General features: G+C 43.3%; 1 protein-coding gene across 1 annotated transcript in view; it reads right to left on the bottom strand.

Annotated features, from left to right (window-relative positions):
• The window catches only part of LOC132394689 (dual specificity calcium/calmodulin-dependent 3',5'-cyclic nucleotide phosphodiesterase 1C-like), a 319390-nt gene that overhangs the window by 108181 nt on the left and 192831 nt on the right, over positions 1–18378 (bottom strand). Inside the window, exon 10 of the mRNA XM_059971072.1 lies at positions 8503–8604. Coding sequence (XP_059827055.1) covers positions 8503–8604 — 102 coding nt within the window. The remainder of the gene's footprint in view (positions 1–8502; positions 8605–18378) is intronic.

The following is an 18378-nucleotide window of genomic DNA, read 5'->3' as shown; positions in this document are numbered from 1 at the left end:
TCACAAAGGGAAGGTCACGCCTCACAAGCTTAATTAAGTTTTTTGAGGAGGTAACAAAAGAAATTGACGAGGGTAGAGTGGTAAATGTGGTCTACATAGATTTTAGCAAGGCATTTGACAAGGTCCTCCATGAGAGACTCATCCAGAAAGTCATGAGACATGGGATCAGTGGAACTTCGGCTATTTGGTTAAAAAATTGGCTTACAAGAAGAAAGCAGAGGGTAGTAGTGGAAGGAAAGTATTCTGCCTGGAGGTTGATGATTAGTGGAGTGCCGTAAGGATCTGTCCTGGGACCCCTGCTCTTTGTTGTGATTTTTATAAATGAAGAGGCAGAAGGATGGGTGAGTAAGTTTGCGGATGACATGAAGATTGGAGGAGTTGTGAATGGAGCTGTAGGTTCTCGAAGGTTATAAGAGAATATAGACAGGATGCAGAGTTGGGCAGAAAAGTGGCAGATGGAGTTCAATCCAGATAAGTATGAGGTGATGCATTTTGGAAGGACAAACCAGTAGACTGAGTACAGGATTAATGGTCAGTTACTTAAGAGTGTGGATGAACAAAGGGACCTTGGGGTTCAAATCCATACATCTCTCAAGGTCATTGCACAGGTTGATAGGGTAGTTAAGAAGGCCTATGGGATGCTAGGCTTCATTAATAGGGGGATTGAGTTCAAGAGCACTGAGGTCATGTTGCAACTCTACAAATCTCTGGTGAGACCACTAAGTATTATGTTCAATTATGGTCACCTCATTATAGGAAGTATGTGGAAGCTATGGAGAGGGTGCAGAGGAGATATACCAGGATGTTGCCTGGATTGGAAAGGAAGTCTTATGAGGCAAGGTTAGCAGAGCTGGGACTTTTCTCTTTGGAGCAAAGAAGGATGAGAGGGGTCTTGTTAGAGGTCTACAAGATTATGAGAGGCATAGATAGGGTGGATAGTCAGTACCTGTTTCCCATGGCACAATTAGCAAACACCAGAGGGCATATGCACAAAGTTAAGGGAGGGAAGTTTAGGGGAGACATCAGAGGGTAAGACATCAGCTATTGTGGATTGGGTGTTGTGCAATGAAGCAGAATTGATTAGAGAGCTTAAAGTAAAAGAATCCTTAGGGGTAAGTGATCACAAAATGATCAAATTCACCCTGAAATATGACAAGAAGCTAAAGTCACAAGTATTACAGTGGAGTAATGGGAATTACAGAGGAATGAGAGAGGAGTTGCCTAGAAGTGGTTGGAAAAGAACACTAGAAGGGCTGATGGAAGAGTAGCAATGGCTGGAATTTCTGGAAGCAATTTGGAAGGCGCAGGATACATACATCCCAAAGAGGAAGAAGTATTCTCAAGGAAAGATGACACAACCATGTCTAACAGGTCAGAGCCAACAGAAAAGCCAAAGAGAGGGCATATAATAGAGCAAAAATTATTGGTAAGTTAGAGGATCAGGAAGCTTTCAAATACCAATAGAAGGCAACTAAAATAGATATTAAGGTAAAGGTTGAATACAAAATTAAACTAGCTAACAATATTAAAGAGGATACCAAAAGTTTCTTTAGATACATAAAGTGCAAAAGAGAGGTGAGAGCAGATATTGGACTGTTGGAAAACAATGCTGGGGGGTAGTAATGGGCAACAATGAAATGGCAGGTGAACTAAAGAAATACTTTCATCAGCCATCACAGTCAAAGACACTAGTAGTGTGGTGGAAATTTCATGTGTCCAGGGGCATGAAGTGGATGAAGTTACCATAACTGGAGAGAAGGTTGTTGGGAAACTGATGGGTCTGAAGCTAGATAGGTCATCTGGAGTACACCTGGTGTACACTCTAGAATTCTGAAAGAGTGGCTGAGGAGATCATGAGGGCACTATTAATGATTTTTCAGGGATCACTTGATTCTAGAATGGTTCTGGAAGACTGGAAAATTGCAAATGTCACTCCACTCTTCAAGAAGGGGGAGAGACAGAAGAAAGGAAACTATAGGCCTGTTAGTCTGACCTCAGTGATTGGGAAGATGTTGGAATATTAAGGATGAGGTCTCAGGGGACTTAGAGGCACATAATAAAATAGGCCATATTCAGTATGGTTTCCTCAAGGGGAAATCTTGCTTGACAAAGCTGTTGGAATTCTTTAAAGAAATAACAAGCAGGATAAACAAAGGAGAATCAGTTGATGTTGTGTACTTGGATTTTCAGATGCCTTTGACAAGATGCCACACATGAGGCTACTTAACAAGCTATAAGCCCATGGTAATAAGGGAAAGATCCTACCATGAATAAAGTCATGGCTGATTGGCAGGCGGCAAAGAGTGGGATAAAGAAATCCTATTCTGACTGGCTACCAGAGACTAGTGGTGTTCCATAGGGTCTGTGTTGGGGCCAATTTCTTTTACATTACATGTCAATGATTTGGATGATTGATGTCTTTGTTGAAAAGTTTGCAGATGATGTAAAGATAGGTAGTGCAGCAGGTAGTTTTGAGGATGTGGAGAGGCTACAGAAGGACAGACTAGGAGAATAGGCAAAGAAATGGCAGATGGAATACAGTGTCGGGAAGTGTATGGTCATTTGAAAAAAGAAATTAAAGGATTAACTATTTTTTAAACAAAGAAAATACCAAAAAAAACTGAGGTGCAAAAGGATTTGGGAGTACTTCTGCAGGAGTCCCTAAAGGTTAATTTTCAGGTTGCCTGTCGTGAAGAAGGCAAATGTAATGTTAGCACTCATTTTGAGAGGACTACAATATAAAAACAAGGATGTAAGGTTGAAATTTTATAAAACTGGAGAGGGTTCAAAGGAGATTCACAGAAATTATTCCAGGATTGAATAGTTTGTCATATGAAGAGCGTTTGATGGCTCTGGGTTTGTATGTACTAGAATTCAGAAGGATAAGAGGTGAACTCATTGAAAACTATCAAATGGGGAAAGACCTTGATAGAGTACATGTGGAGAGGAGGTTTCCTATAGTGAGAGTCTAGGACCAGAGGACACAGCCTCAAAATAGAAGGGTGTCCTTTTATAATGGAGGTGATGAGGAATTTCTTTAGCCAGAGAGTGGAGAATCGATGGAATTCATTGCCACAGTCAGCTGTGGAGGCTAAGTCTTTATGTATACTTAAGGCAGAGGTTGATAGATTCTGGATTGGTCAGGGCATGAAGGGATATGGGGAGAAGGTAGGAGATTGGGGCCAAGAGGAAAATTGGATTGGCCATGATGAAATGGAGAGCAAACTCAATGGGCCATATGGACTAATTCTGCTCCTATATCTTATGGTCTTTGGTTCCTTAAGGTTGTTATGGCTGGGGGTGGTAATGGGGACAAGCTCATTAAATTATGCTATTTATTTTTATTCATATAGTATATATTGTGGCAAGCATTTGGTCCATAATGACAGATGAGGAATTTCATTGAACTGAACAACATTTAATTGTGATAAACACAAACAGACTGGGCACCATAACCCGGAGAGTGAACCCAACCAGTCTCACACCAACGGGGGAGGTGACCATCACACACCCCCATTACAGTCAGGGTGACCCACAAATACACAAGCAAATAACTGTATAATCCAAGCTAAAATGTAAAAACAAATGAACTGGAACTCCCACCATAATCCCACAAAAGCACTTTAACACAAGAACAATAAACAATACTGGTCATTAGAGATGCAGTGGTCGCCTGTCGACCACAACCCCCCAGGGCGTCACATTGCCCCCAACCGAGGGGTCACCTATTCCCGCCAAGCCCAGAGTCCACAACCAAGTCCTAAAGTCCTGGTGGGTGTCGACACTGCTGCCTGTTTGTGTGAGGCAAGAGGCAGGGCACCCGGAGGGTCACTTCCTTCCTTCAGCCTCACTGGGTCAGCGGTGGCCAAGGGCTGACACAGTGCCAGCCAGTCCCGGTCCAACACGGCTGCCTTCCACCGCTGAAACAACTGAACCCGATATACCACATCAGCAATGCAGTCGAGAATCTCTCCCGGCCCCTTCCAGTGGCTTCCAAGCCTGGGGGATAGTCCCTTCCTCTGGGAGGGATAGTAGACCTGTACTGGGGCTCCACCATGAACTGTTGCACTGGCAGCCCAGCCCTTTCTGGAACCTGGAAGCATTGCAGCAGTGCACGAACAGCTCCACGTCCTGCCTGTACCCAAGCCAGTAGAAGCGTTCACGCCGCCTGCCCAATGTCTTTGCAACTCTGAAACGTCCGGCCCGCACCAGGTGCGGAGCCCCCGGGGGACCAGCTACAAGAGATGTCAGTCACCATCGGACAACTGCCGCCACCCGAAAAGCAACCCGTCGCGGACCTCCAACGTTCCCCACTGCGAGTACAGGGCTTTGGTCTCCGGGTCCAGTGCGGAGACCTTTGCCCACTCCGGCCATCGTCCCACACTCACCCGGGCCAACATCGGACCACTCACCTGTTCGCTGCTCAGCTGCTGGTCCGTGGTGGGGACGTGGTCGCCGGCGTTACCGTCGCTTGCTCCTGGTTCAGCTGTGTTGCGTTGGGCCGCTGCCGGGTGTGCTGCACTGCCCCGGGCCGCTGTGAAACCGGTGTGGTTGTTGTTCCTGCTGGGACCGCTTCCTGGAGCTGCCCTGCCGGAGAGCCACGGCTTCAGCACTGGGTAAAGTGTTGGCCCTAATACATCCACCTGGGCCCCCAGTGGGACAGCGGGTTCGGGCCGATTATTCGGAATCTCGGATGTCGGCGAGCCCCACCTCGTGCTCCACTGCGATGCGCAGCCTCCTTTTCTCTCACATTGCCGCAGAGTCACCGGTGACCGTAGCCAACCGGACTGCTATCGTTGTCCACCCAGGTGCGGATGCCTGGTCTGTACTGGGGAGAATACAGCGACGGATGGTAGTGATGGTTGACCCCGTGTTCACCAACGCACGGCATCTGATGCCCTCCACCACACAGTCCACGTGTAAGCCGCCTTTACCTAAGCACCGGCCCGGAGGGGTTCAGCTGGAGGATTTGGACGGTGCAGCCTGCTCGGCAATTCCCGATGGCTGCGCTGGGCTGTGGCTAATGCCTCCAGGCTTCCTCCCATACAGCACCGTCTGCTGCTCAGTTCTTCCCTCATTGCTTCCACCAACTGCCTCTGCTCGAAACGCTGTTCCAGCACCACAATGAGGGTCCTGTAGTCAAGCAGCCCCACCGGCGTTACGTCATCTCTTTCCAGTGCCGTGGCAAGGTGAACCACTGTCTCGGTGGGGCTCCACCATGCGGCAAGTTTGACTTCCGCCAGCTAATGCTCCAGGCGGCTGGTACCGTTGTATCTGGGGAGCTTCAGGGTGCATCCTAAGGTGCAAATCGTTGAGGCCCTTTGGTCTTCCTCTTGCTCCGGCAGCATCTGCCATAGTGCCCATCCTCCCATGGCTACGGAGGCGAGTGATGCACTCAGCTCTGACCCCGAGTTGGGGAGCCTGGGTACACTCACTCCATCGAGGTGCAATGCTCGGTTCCCACGTCCTCCTCCCGGTCTCGTCTGCTTGAGCCCTGCCCGTGGGTGCATACTGCTCAGTCCCTCATCTTATTCCCCGGGTTTAAGGTACTCTATTCAATTTCATAGCTCTTTGATCTGGTCGTCAATCCTGCATCCCATTCGTGACACCAATGTGGTGAGCATTTGGTCCACAAGGACAGACGAGATAGCTTGTTGAACTCAACAGCCATTTTATTGTGATAAACACAAAACAACGGGCACCGTAACCCAGAGGGTGAATCCAACCAGTCTCTCCAGACGGGGGGGTGGTGGGGGGAGGTAACTATCACATACCCCTGTTACAGTCAGGATGACCCACAAATACAGTACAGTATGCAAGCTGTTACGTACTCGTGATACATGACAGTGGAGCCCTTGTCATGTGACTGGGGTTGAAGCTGTACTGGACTTGAGGTGATGGTCTTGTGATGGTGGAGTGACGTCATTTTCCCGCCAGTAGAGATCATGTGACGGGTTTTTTTTACAGGTTATAAAAGGTAGACCCCACCCTGTGAGGAGGGGCAGTTCGTGGCTGGATTTGCCAAGTTGACTTCATGCCACTGCGTGTTTGAAGTGATGACGCAGTTTAGTTGAAGGATGAAGTTTTTATTTAATGCCTAAAGTTTAAAAGGTCATTGCCAACAGGTTCTTTATGATTCTGTTAGTTCGAGGGAATTAGAGGAGAGTGAAGATTCAAGGTTGGAAGTTAAAGATCGAGGAGAATCGCTTTCTACGGTGAAACGGGGGCGACCTTTGTTTGATCCTTATTTGGAAGGATTTCGTTGACTATCTTCGTGTTAATCCCTGGGTTTACCAGAAAGGATTGAGGATAGTGAGGAAGGAAAGGTCAGTGCCTTTAAGCCATTCTGTTTCGTAAATTCTTCGTGGGAATTTCGATGTCGGGGATCGAAGCAAGCGACGTGAAAGAGAATTTAAATCGTCCTGTAAAGTCTCTCCTTTTAAATGGACTGTGAGCATATCAAACTTTTGGCAATATCACTTTAAGAACTGTTTTGGAATACCACTTTAAAGAACTGTTTGGAATATCACTTTACGAACTGTTTGAACAGCCGTTCAGCAGCTGTTTCCGGTTACGGTAGTGTTTGTTTACTTTTGGGGGGTTTGTTTTCTGTGTTTAATAAACGTGTTGTTTGTTATAAGAAACCCTTGCCGAACTCATATATTTATTGTTGCCTGAATACGTAACAAAGCGAATAACTGTATAACCCAAGCTAAAATTTAACAATAAATGAAATGGAACTGCCCCCCCCCCCCCCCATAATTGACCACTCTCTGACAAGCAAGTCCAGCTGCTGGTCTTCACCTGTGGCTTAGCTATTGAGCCTGGCAGAACCATTTCTACAGATAGGAGAAGGGGCAAAAGTGGGTTACTGGGACCTGAAAACATTGCTTCAGGCTGTTGGGTTTCAGCAGCTGTGATTGGCACCTCATCTAAGTGAAAGAAAACTCTGATTTCAAATTTCCACTGACTTACACCCTCATGGGGAAAGCTTCAGGTTTAAACCCCAAAGGAAAGCTCCAGAGCCGGAATCCCTAGCAGAGACCTACCTTGAGTTCAGTGCTGACTGGCAACTCCTGTGACACTGCTGGTACCAAACTATGTCAGTCTCTGCCGTTCCTTTGGGTTCATCAGATGCGTAGAGGGGGTGATCTTGCTACATGTGCAACAGGTTGCTCTCAAAATCGTACCGCCCAGGCTAGACAGCTAGGACGGAATATCCATGGTCAACTCTGACTGACAGAGACTTCAGATCTTATGGTCTTATGATCAAAAAGAGAAGCTGATATAGGTTTGATACCGTAAAGTTCTTTGTAATTCAACATACTTTTAAAACTTCAGAGTAAACTTTGTTCTCTTTGCAGGCTGTGGGTTTGTAAAGAAGATATAGAGAAGGATGCGAGGGTCCATGGCCTGGTTCATCCCCAGTTGTGTTTAATAGAGGACTCTGATTTATGGGCTCTTTACACCTATCAAGACTTAACTACTGCTGGAAAATCATCAACTCAGTGAAAGATGCCCTGTGGTCTACCCGAAACTTGCTGGATTCCCAGCACAGTGAGATGTCCCTGAGGGAATGCTGCCCACTGGCACTATCTAAGTTACAGGTGTACATGCACTGAAGCTTGTGCAGCCCACACAATGGCTCAGTGCAGAAGGATACAGTCAAGTGTTGGAGAGCTGTGGCTGGGTCAGGTAGGGAAGCCCAGTGAAAGGGTGTAATATCCTGGGTGGGGGCACATGAGTGGCAAATACTGCTATGGGTTTTAAAAAGCACACGTTAGAATGTATTGTCCCCAAATATAAAGATTTATTATTTATTCTAGAGTACATTTATTCTTGTGTATATTTTTATGCAAAAGGTAACTCAATGTAATAAGGCAAAGCACCGAGTTCAACAATACCCAATACAAGGCAGGTCGGTCACATGTGCATTCGACATATTGATTTCATTAACATTGTTCATTATGAATGCTTACCCATTCTGCTTCCTCTGCAATTCAAGCTTGATGTCATAAACCTTATTAAATTTTATAGAATGTTTGTTGATATATATATTGTATAAATATAGGAATGCAAGCATCAGAAAACATCCAGTTTTTTATACATTAACATTCTGACTGTTAACACCACCGACCATTGTTGAATACTTCTGCACTCCAAAATTTAAGACCTTAGAGTCAAGTAATGATAAGGTGTGAGTGGTTTTGTTAAGTTTCTGGAAGCATTGTCACTTTTCGAGGCACTATTCAGCAATTAGTAGTGGGGTACCCTGGAGTAGCTGAAATGTATGCATATTTATCAGCAGGGAAATGTTCAATTAAAATCTGAGTTTAGAAACTGAACACAAATTTTCTCTGCCCCTGAGATGAGACAACCATATATGACAAAGCTTATCTATTTAATTATAGTTAGAAATGAAAGAGAAAAAGCATATATTAGCGTTAATACAACTTATTAAAAATGACTGAGAGTGGAAACTTCTGCCAAATGATGACTCACCCTTCTGGCTGTAGCAAGGAATTTTTCATAGCTTTGATTTGTTGAAAGTGGCAAGACATATCGGTTGCTAAGACCATTTCAATTACCAGGGTCCGAAATTCCCTTTGGAGAATATGAAAGAGAGTTATCAGCAGCTTTTCACAAATCCAACACTACCAGCTAATTGTTCTGACATTTCAAATCCTACTGCAGGCACGATTCATTCCCAAAGGTCAACCATTCCTTTAATCAAGGAATTGCCTTAGTCTGCAACACCGCCCATTATTTGAACTAATTATAAAACAGTAGATGAATTTTAACATAAAAAATCTGCCACTTTGTGCTGAAACAATTACTCAGAGAGGATCTAAATTTGTTTCATCTTAAAAGACAAGTACATCTGACAGAGTTTAAAAGAATTTTATTTGAACAACATTAGGTTTCAACTTACAGTAATTCTACATAACCCCAATAGAGCTGATGACTAGAAATCACAATTTAAGGCGCTTAAGAAGTGGCTAAAAATAGAAGACCCCATGATAGCAAACTCTAGGCAACCCGATGGTGCAACATTTAACGCTGCAGCCTCACAGAGCCCTAACTGACCTTGGCTGCTGTGTTTTTGGAGTTTGCACCTTCTCCCTGTGACCTGGGGTGTTCTGCTTTCTTCATATATGCCAAATTTTGGTTGGTGAGTTGACTATTTTAAGTTGCTCCTAATGTAGGTGCATGGCAAGAATATTGAGAAATAAGTGGAATTCATGTAAGAGCCAAAGTGAAATGACTCAGGATAGGATGGATGTTTAAAAGCAAAGATAACGTCCAGTCAAGCAGTGAGGAAGTGCAGGCAGATGTTAGGACAAAATTACAGCCAGCCGGGCAAGTATCAGTGCTTTAGGGATGCAGAATCAAAAAGGGTAGCAAATATTGTACTCATAGTGTTATATCTCACTGCACAAAGTAAAAGAAATAAGGTGGATGACCTTGTTACGCTTTTACAGATTGTTGGGTATGATATTGTGGCTATCACTGAACTGTGGCTGAAAGATGGCTGTAGTTGGCAGCTGAATGCTCAAGGTTACACATTGTGATGGAGGGATAGGAAGGTAGCAGAGTGTGTGGCATGGCTCTGCGGATAAAGAATAGCAACAAATCATTAAAAAGTTGTAACATAGGATTGGAAGATGGTGAATCCTTGTGGGTTGGGTTAAGAAACTGCAAGGGTAAATGGACCCTCATGGCAGTTAAATTCAGACCTCCAAGCAGTAGCTGGGAGGTGGACTACAAAATACAACAGCTAATAGAAAAGGTGTGTCAAAAAGGCATTGCTATGATAGTCATGGGAGACTTAACCTGCATGTAGATTGGGAATGAATCTCCTAGGCATTTGTTGAATGCCTACTAGATGGCTTTTTAGAGCAGCTTGTGGTTGAACTCACTAGGGGATCAGCTATACTGGATTGGGTGTTATGTAATGAACTGGAGGCAATTAGGGAGCTTAAGGTGAAGGAACACTCAGGAAGTAGTGACCACAATATGATAAGAGTTCAACATGAAATTTGATGTGAAAGTAAAGTTGGATGCAGCAGTATTTCATTAGAGTAAAGGAAATTACAGTGGGATGAGAGAGGACTTGGCCAAAGTAAGTTGGAAGGAGATGCTGGCAGGGATGACAGCAGAGCAGCAATGGTGTGAGAAATGAGGAATGTGCAGGATAAATATTCCAAAAACAAAGAAATACTCAAATGGCAAAATAGTACAGCCGTGGCCGACAAGGGAAGTCAAAGTTAATATAAAAGGAAAAGAGAAGGCATACAACAAAGCAAAAATTAGTAGGATGTTTTTAAAAACATACAGAAAGTGTCTAATAGATTCATTAGAAGGGAAATTGTGAAATATGAAAGAAAGCTAGCAAACGTTATCAAGATGGATAAAGAACCTTTGTTGGTTACATAAAAATAAAAAGAGTGGATATAGGATCCCTAGAAAATGAGGCTGGAGAAATAATAACAGGGGACAAGGAGATGGCAGAAGAACTAAATTGAGCATTTTGCCTCAATCTCCATGTGGAAAACACTAGCAGTGTGCCAGGTGTTGAAGGGTGTGAGGGAAGAGAAATTATTATTACAAGAAAGGTGCTCAAAAAGCTGAAAGACCTAAAGGTGCATAATTCACTTGGACCTAGGGTTCTGAAAAAGGTAGCAGTAGAGATTGTGGTGGCATTAGAAATGATCTTTAAATGTTCATTGGACTCTGGCGTGGTTCTGGAGGACTGGAAAATTGGAAATGTCATTCCACTCTGTAAGAAAGGAGGCCGGCAGCAGAAAGGAAATTATAGATCAGATAGCTTGATGAGCTCAATGGTTGGGAAGATGATGGAGTCAATGTTAAGGATGAGGTGATGGCGTACTTGGCGTACAAGACAAGATGGGACAAAGTCAGCATGGTTTCCTTAAGGGAAAATCTTGCCTGACCACCCTGTTGGAATTCTTTTAGGAAATTGCAAGTAGGATCAATAAAGGGGGATGCAGTGGATGTTGTATATTTGGACTTTCAGAAGGCCTTTGACAAGATGCCAAGCATAAGGCTGCTTATCAAGTTAAGATCTATGGTATTATAGGAAAGTTACTGGCATGGTTAGAACACTGGCTGATTAGTAGGAGGCAGCAAGTGGGAATAAAAAGATCCTTTTCTGCTAGGCAACCAGTGACTAGTGTTATTCCACAAGGGTAGGTGTTTGGAGCGCTTCTTTTTATTCTGTGTATTTATGATTTAGATGATAGAATAGATGCTTTGTTGCCAAGTTTGCAGATGATACGAAGATTGGCAGGTAGTGTTGAGGAAACAGGAAGGCTTCAGAAGGACTTAGATCAGGAAAATGGGCAAAAAGGTGGCAAATGAAATACAATGTTGGAAAATGCATGGTCATGCACTTTAATGGGGAGAAAATCCAAAAATCTGAGATGCAGTGGGACTTGGGAGTCCTTGTGCAGCACACCCTAAAGGTTAATTTGCAGGTTGAGTTGGTGGTGAGGAAGGCAAACACAATATTAGCATTCCTTTCAAGAGGTCTGGAACATAAGAGGAAGGATGTGATGTTTAGGCTTCATAAGGCACTTGTGAGGCCTCTACTTGAGTATTGTGAACAGTTTTGGGCTCATTTTCTAAGAAAAGATGTGTTGACATTGGAAAGGATTCTGAGAAGATTCACAAGGATGGTTCTCGGAATGAAAGAGTTATCATATGAGGAACATTTGATGGCTCTGGGTCTGTTCTCATTGCAATTTAAAAGTATGAGGGTTGATCTCATTGAAACCTTTCAAATGTTGAAAAGCCTAGACAGAGTAGGTATGAAGAGGATGTTTCCCATGATGGAGGAGTCTAGCACAAGAGGACACAGCCTTAGGATAAAGGAGCATCTACTTAAAGCAGAGATGGGGAGATTTTTTTTAGACAGAGGGTGGTGAATTTGTGGAATTTGTTACCACAGACAACTGTGGAGGTCAGGTCGTTGGGTGTATTTAAGGTGGATATTAATAGGTTCTGTATTGGACATGGCATCAAAGGTTACAGGGAGAAGGCCAGGGAGTAGGGCTGAAGAGGGGGAGAAAGGATCAGTCATGATAGAATAGCAGAGCAGACTTGATGGGCCAAATGGCCTCATTCTGCTCCTATGTCTGATGGTCTAATAGTCTTAAGATTATAGTACATAGGTGCTTGATGGTCATGGTGCGCTGAAAAGGGATTTTATGTCTCGATAACTTTGACTTTATTGACAGTAAAAGTTGGAGGATATGACAAAGTAATGTATAGTAGATTCTTGGTGCAGGACGGGTTTTAGATTCCTGAGAATTTAAAACAAATCTCCAGCAAGCACCTATTCTAGGTGCACCAGAATAAAATTGTAATGAGTACCTTTGCAAGTGGATTTGAAATCGCAGAAACATAATCATTTTGCACAGTACACAGAAGTAAATCTGGCACAGCTATACAAAGGCTGGACATCATCCATCATGTAATTGATTGGAGTATTTTTGCACTTACTCTTGCAGTCTGGACTTGAGACTCCCTGAGATGACTAAATATATCCACCTGCCACTTTGGCTGACGACCAAGTTATTCTCCCTTTACCAGCGTGTTGGTTGTCATTCTTGCTTGGCCTGCTGCCTGAGCTGTGCTGTAGAATTTGTATCAGGGGCAATTTGAGTTGTCCACGCATTCAGTAAGAGGAGTGAATGAAGGCCTTATGCCAATAGATTCTAACTCTTTGAGAAAGAATGGAGCCACACTTCTGCTCATGAGCAGCAGTACATTCATAAGAAAGGTAGCTATGGCAGTGACATCTGAATGCAGGATATTAGCCATGTGCCATTAGCTGGACACCTCTAACCTATGAAGATGAAGGTCATTGGCAACCTGTGTTTCCTACTTACTGCTTCAGTCCAGGCTGTAGTGCTTCATCAACACCACGCATCCCGATGGGCTACTCACCACAGCATTGACCCTCTCTACTCAAGAACTGGTCACATTTTCCACATGCAGAGATCACCAAGCAAACTGTCCGAGTGGTGCTCAATATGCTGTCCAAACAAGAGAGAAGGGAAGGGGGGCCTTTGGTGCTGGTACTTCAGCTTGGGGTAGCCCTGCAGAAGCCCACCCCCTGCACTTGTTCTTGTTTATTGAACAATGAGTCATTGAGAATAATTGAACAGTGATCAGTGCAATGGACTTCCCTGCCTAAGGAAAAATATAGGACCCAGGGATCCCCATAGAAGGCAGGAGGGAGATTCATTACCCTGTTACCAAACCAAAATCTGTGGTCTGTAGACTGCACATTCTCTTTAGAAGAGCACTACTTGGCTTATATTTATTGTTCTTCTTTACTCCACTAAAATGTACAATTTCACACATCTCTGCATTTAGTTTCTTCTGAATCATTTTACCAGCCCTTTTCTGTCCTCGTGTATGTGACTTACTAATATACTCCCCGCTATTTACCACACTCCTAACTTTGTATCAGTCTAACATGTGGAAATATCGCTCTGGAGCAGGGTTTTCCAACCTTGCCATGCACCAAAACAAAGGGTCCATGGACCCCAAGCCTGTGATCAAATCATTGGCCACCCCATTATGTGCACCTGTACACCTGCTTGTGTTGGCACTAGGCGTTCGTCTAGTGATCTGAAGGTCACTAGTTCGAGCCTTGGCTGAGGCTGCGTGTGTGCCCTTGAGTGAGGCACTTAACCACACATTGCTCTGCGATGACAGATAACCACACATTACAAAGGGGGTATGCAGAAGAGCATCTCTGAACACACAACATGTAAAGTCTCAATGTGCTGCAGCAGCAGAGGACCACATATGTACACTAGTGGCCACTTCATTAGGTACATCCTGTATACTGAGTGTATTCTGTACCAGAAGTATTGGCAAACAGACTCCTGGGAAACATCAATGTTATGATTCTGCTGGTAAGAAAGACAAGCATTTATCATGATTCTCTGCTAGTTTCTTATCTAAGCCAATTTCTTATCTTCACTGATTTCTAATCCATGGGCTTCAGCTCTGTAATTCCCTTCATGAGTAGTTTTGCCAAATATCTTCTCAAAATCTAGTACATTACCTCTGTTAATTAAAATGTGTCATATTTGTCTAAGCAAAAAAGTTCTATAATTTTTAAAACTCTGTACTAGTTCATCAATTCTCCAAGTACCTATTAATTTTTAATCCATTATTATTTCTAAATGTTTCTCCACCATTAAGGTTAAATTGCCTGGTTTATGGGATTGTCCTTACACTTGCTCTTTGAACAAGCACAGAACATGCTATTCTCCAGCTCTCTAGTAACTGCCACATCTGAGAGAGATTGGAAGATTATAGCCAACTGTTCTGATATGTTTACTCCTGCTTTCATTTGGTTTAACTTGGCATTTGAAACACTGCCTTTATTTAGTGCCTCCACCCTTCCAATCTGCACACCATGTACTTTTTACTGAGTCTTGGCATCATCGTTTCCTTTGGGGATGTAGATACCAAAGCTTTCAGCCTTTCCCCATGTATAGATCTCCTTTCTAATCCCTGATTGACCAGCCTCTTCTGTTTCCCCACCTATTTATATACCGTCCATATTCCATCTTTCTCCTTCATATCTCCTTTTTCACTTTCCCTCGTGCAGTTAAAATTTGCATCTCCAGGTGGTTACTATAACTTCCAGTGATTTCATCTCGCTGACTGAAAGAAAAACTTTTGGAAAGTTGTGAATATAATTCATATAATTTGAAAAGCATTGTCAAATTGCTTTAATGACCTACATGGCTGACCATGGTCAGAGTTGTACAGAGTAATAGAGAAGTTTAGGACAGAAACAGGCCCTTCTGCCCATTAATTCTGTGCTTACAATTTGTTTACCTAATCTTACATTAAGCTCACTTTTGCCTCGCCATGTTGTTACAGTCACATAATACTAGCCTGAATGCACTTCAAAGGGCCAGTCTGCAGGCAGCAGACCTAATTGCATATGCTCTGCACTGCTGTCACAGGACAATCCAGATTTCATGGCAAATGGTCCTGAGTTTGAATCTGGCCAGCTCCTCGCACGCTTTCCATCCATGCTGGGTTGGGCATCAAGCTAACAACTCAGCCACATGAAAAATATAGTCAAAGTGTTACAGAAATGGCATAAGTGCCACCAGATGTGCAACAAGGCGAGAAAAAGAACAACGACCATATCAGAAAAACCAAAGAGCTGATTATTGACTACAGGAAGGGGAAACCAGAGATCCATGGCCCAGTTCTCATCAGGAGATCAGAGGTGGAGAGAGTCATCAACTTTAACTTCCTTAGGCTTATTATTTAACTTGGACTACAGTTCAGCATTCAACAGGCTTGACAAGAAGCTCAGAGACCTCGGCTTTCACCCTGCCTTGTGCAGCTGGATCCTGGACCTCTTGTCAAATCACCAGCAGGTGGTAAGAGTGGGCTCTCTCACTTCTGTCCCTCTGACCCTCAACATAGGTGCCCCTCAGGGCTGTGTACTAAGTACCCTCCTTTACTCTCCATATATCCATAACTGTGTCGCCAGCCACAGCTCTAATCTGGTAATTAAATTTGCTGATGACACTACATCTCAAATAATAATGAGGCAGCCTACAGAGAAGAAGTCATCAGCCTTACACAGTGGTGTCAAGAAAACAACCTCTCCCTCAATGTTGCAAAAACAAAGGAGCTGGTTGTGGACTACAGGAGGAATGGAGGCAGGCTGACCCCTATTGACATCAATGGATCTGGGGTTGAGAGGGTGAACAGTTTCAAGTTCCTCAGAATACATATCACCAAGGATCTCACTTGGTCTGTACATACCAGCTGTGTGGTGAAAAAAACACAGTAGCACCTCTTTCCTTTAGACGGTTGAGGAAGTTTGGCATGAGTCCCCAAATCCTAAGGACTTTCTACAGGGACACAATTGAGAGCATCCTGACTGGCTGCATCACTGCCTGGTATGGGAACTGTACTTCCCTCAATCGCAGGACTCTGCAGAGAGTGGTGCAGACAGCCCAGTGCATCTGTAGATGTGAACTTCCCACTATTCAAGACATTTACAGTGACAGGGGTGTAAAAAGAGCCTAAAGGATCATTGGGGATTGAGTCACCCCAACCACTAACTGTTCCAGCTGCTACCATCTCAGAAACAGTACCACAGCATTAAAGCCAGAACCAACAGGCCATCAGACTGATTAATACACGCTAACACATTTGTATTTGACTATTGACTATTCTGTTGTACACCTTACTATTTATTACAAATTACTATAAGTTGCATATTGCACATTCAGATGGATAAGTAATGAAGAATTTTTACACCTCACATATGTGAAGAATGTAAGAAATAAAGTCAATTTAATTCAATACACTGTCATAACAAAGAAGATATGGCAGCACCTCTACTTTCTTAGAAGTTTTTATAGATTTGGCATGTTATCTAAAACTTTGACAAACTTCTATAGATGTGTGGTTGTTGGTATAACTATATTGTTTAGTTACATCACAACCTGGCATGGAAACACTAATGCCGTTGATCAGAAAAACCTAAAAAATAGTAGATACAGCCCAGTCCATCACGGGAAAACCCTCCCCACCATTGAGCACATCTACAAGGAGCACTGTCACATAAAAGCAGCATCAATCATCAAGTACTTACACCATCCAGGCCATGCTCTCTTCTCATTTCTGCCATCAGGAGGAAAGCACAGGAGATTCAAGTTTCACACCACCCGGTTCAAGAACAGTCATTTGTCCCTAACCATATGGCTCTTCAACCAGAGGGAATAACTTCACTCAACCCAACGCTGAACTGATTCCACAATCTAGATTCATTCCTAAGGACTCTGCAGCTCATGCTCTCAATACTTTTTGCTTCTTTACTGTATTTTTTCTTTTCTTGTATTTGGCTAGTTTGTTGTCTTTTACATATTAATTGTTTGTCCATCTCTCTCACTTGTGGTGTTTCATTGAGCTATTTATTTGTAACTATTGTGAATGCCTACAAAGAAAATGAATGTCAGGATATAGATGGTGACATATAGGTACTTCGATAATAAATTTACTGTGAACTTTGATAAATCCCCAGGGCTTGACTGGATGTATTCCAGGATTCTAAGTGAATCAAGGAAGGAGACTACTGAAGAGTTTTACATCTTTGTAAACCATAGATGCTGTTCCAGAAGATTGGTATCCCGGCTGCAAAAAAGGAAGTAAGGGTAATCCTGAAAACTACAGGGTAACGAGCCCCACATTAGTGGTAGAGAAGTTGTTGAAGTAGAGTCTGAGGAACAAGATTTGTGTTCACTTGTGAAGTCAGGGACTGATTACTCACTCTTCAATCTCTGTATCTATCCCTCATGTCAGAATGTCTATTCACACATTCACCCTAATCTGTATTTCTCACACATTCACTTAGTCACTAATGGTTTACATTTCCTGCAAACGTCACACCTCAGAAATGTTTATATTCTCTCTGTGCACTCATACGTATATTATACATATATTCTTACTTACTGCCCGTTACTTCACTGGCACTTAGGGAAGCAATGAAAGTCCTCACTTTTCATTGCTGGTTCTGTAACTATTTTTTATTGACCAGCTCAGGGTGTTTGCCCTGAGCTGAACCCCAAAACCTGGAGGACCAGTGGACCACTCTTGGTCTGGCCTCTACTCTTTGACCTGTCCAGCCAAATAACTCACAGGGTCAATGAGACACACAAACCTCTAAACCCCACTACAAGGTTGCGTCTCTCTTGCAGGATAAACATATCCTAACGTCCATACACATGCATGTGTTGACAGATCCATATCTTCCACAAATGATCTCACTCAGATATATTTGCAGTAAGCACATGTAATGCACCTGATTCTTAAATACCTTCTGAATTGTCTCATTCACATCAAAGCCAATTGCAACTGATGCCTTAAGTTCCAAAACCAGATTTAGAAAGCTGATCTATTATTTACAAACTCACACCTATTCACACATTTCCTGTGTTATTATGTGTACATAATAAAGAACTTCAGTTCCCAGCGTGTAATACAGGCAGTTCACCTGGAACCAGAAGCTATGAAGGTGACCTCTTTGCACACACACAGGGCTAAGCAGCAGTTCAGTAATAAAATGTTCTAACATAAACCCACACCAAGTTTGTCTTTATTAAGAACAAACATAACATTACCCACAAGTGGTTTTGCCCTCTGATGAGGGCATTTCACACTCTTGTAGCTTGGTGCACTTTCACACAGTCATTCACTTGAGGTTTATCTCGGCCGCTAATGGTATACATTACTGACATAGCTAATGCATGGGAGCATAATGTTAAGGTGATTGGAGGAAAGTATGTAGGGGATGTC

The sequence above is a fragment of the Hypanus sabinus genome, chromosome 1, assembly GCF_030144855.1.
Source record: "Hypanus sabinus isolate sHypSab1 chromosome 1, sHypSab1.hap1, whole genome shotgun sequence".
In the NCBI taxonomy this organism is placed as follows: Eukaryota; Metazoa; Chordata; class Chondrichthyes; order Myliobatiformes; family Dasyatidae; genus Hypanus; species Hypanus sabinus.
This window is presented reverse-complemented; position numbering and strand designations above follow the sequence as displayed.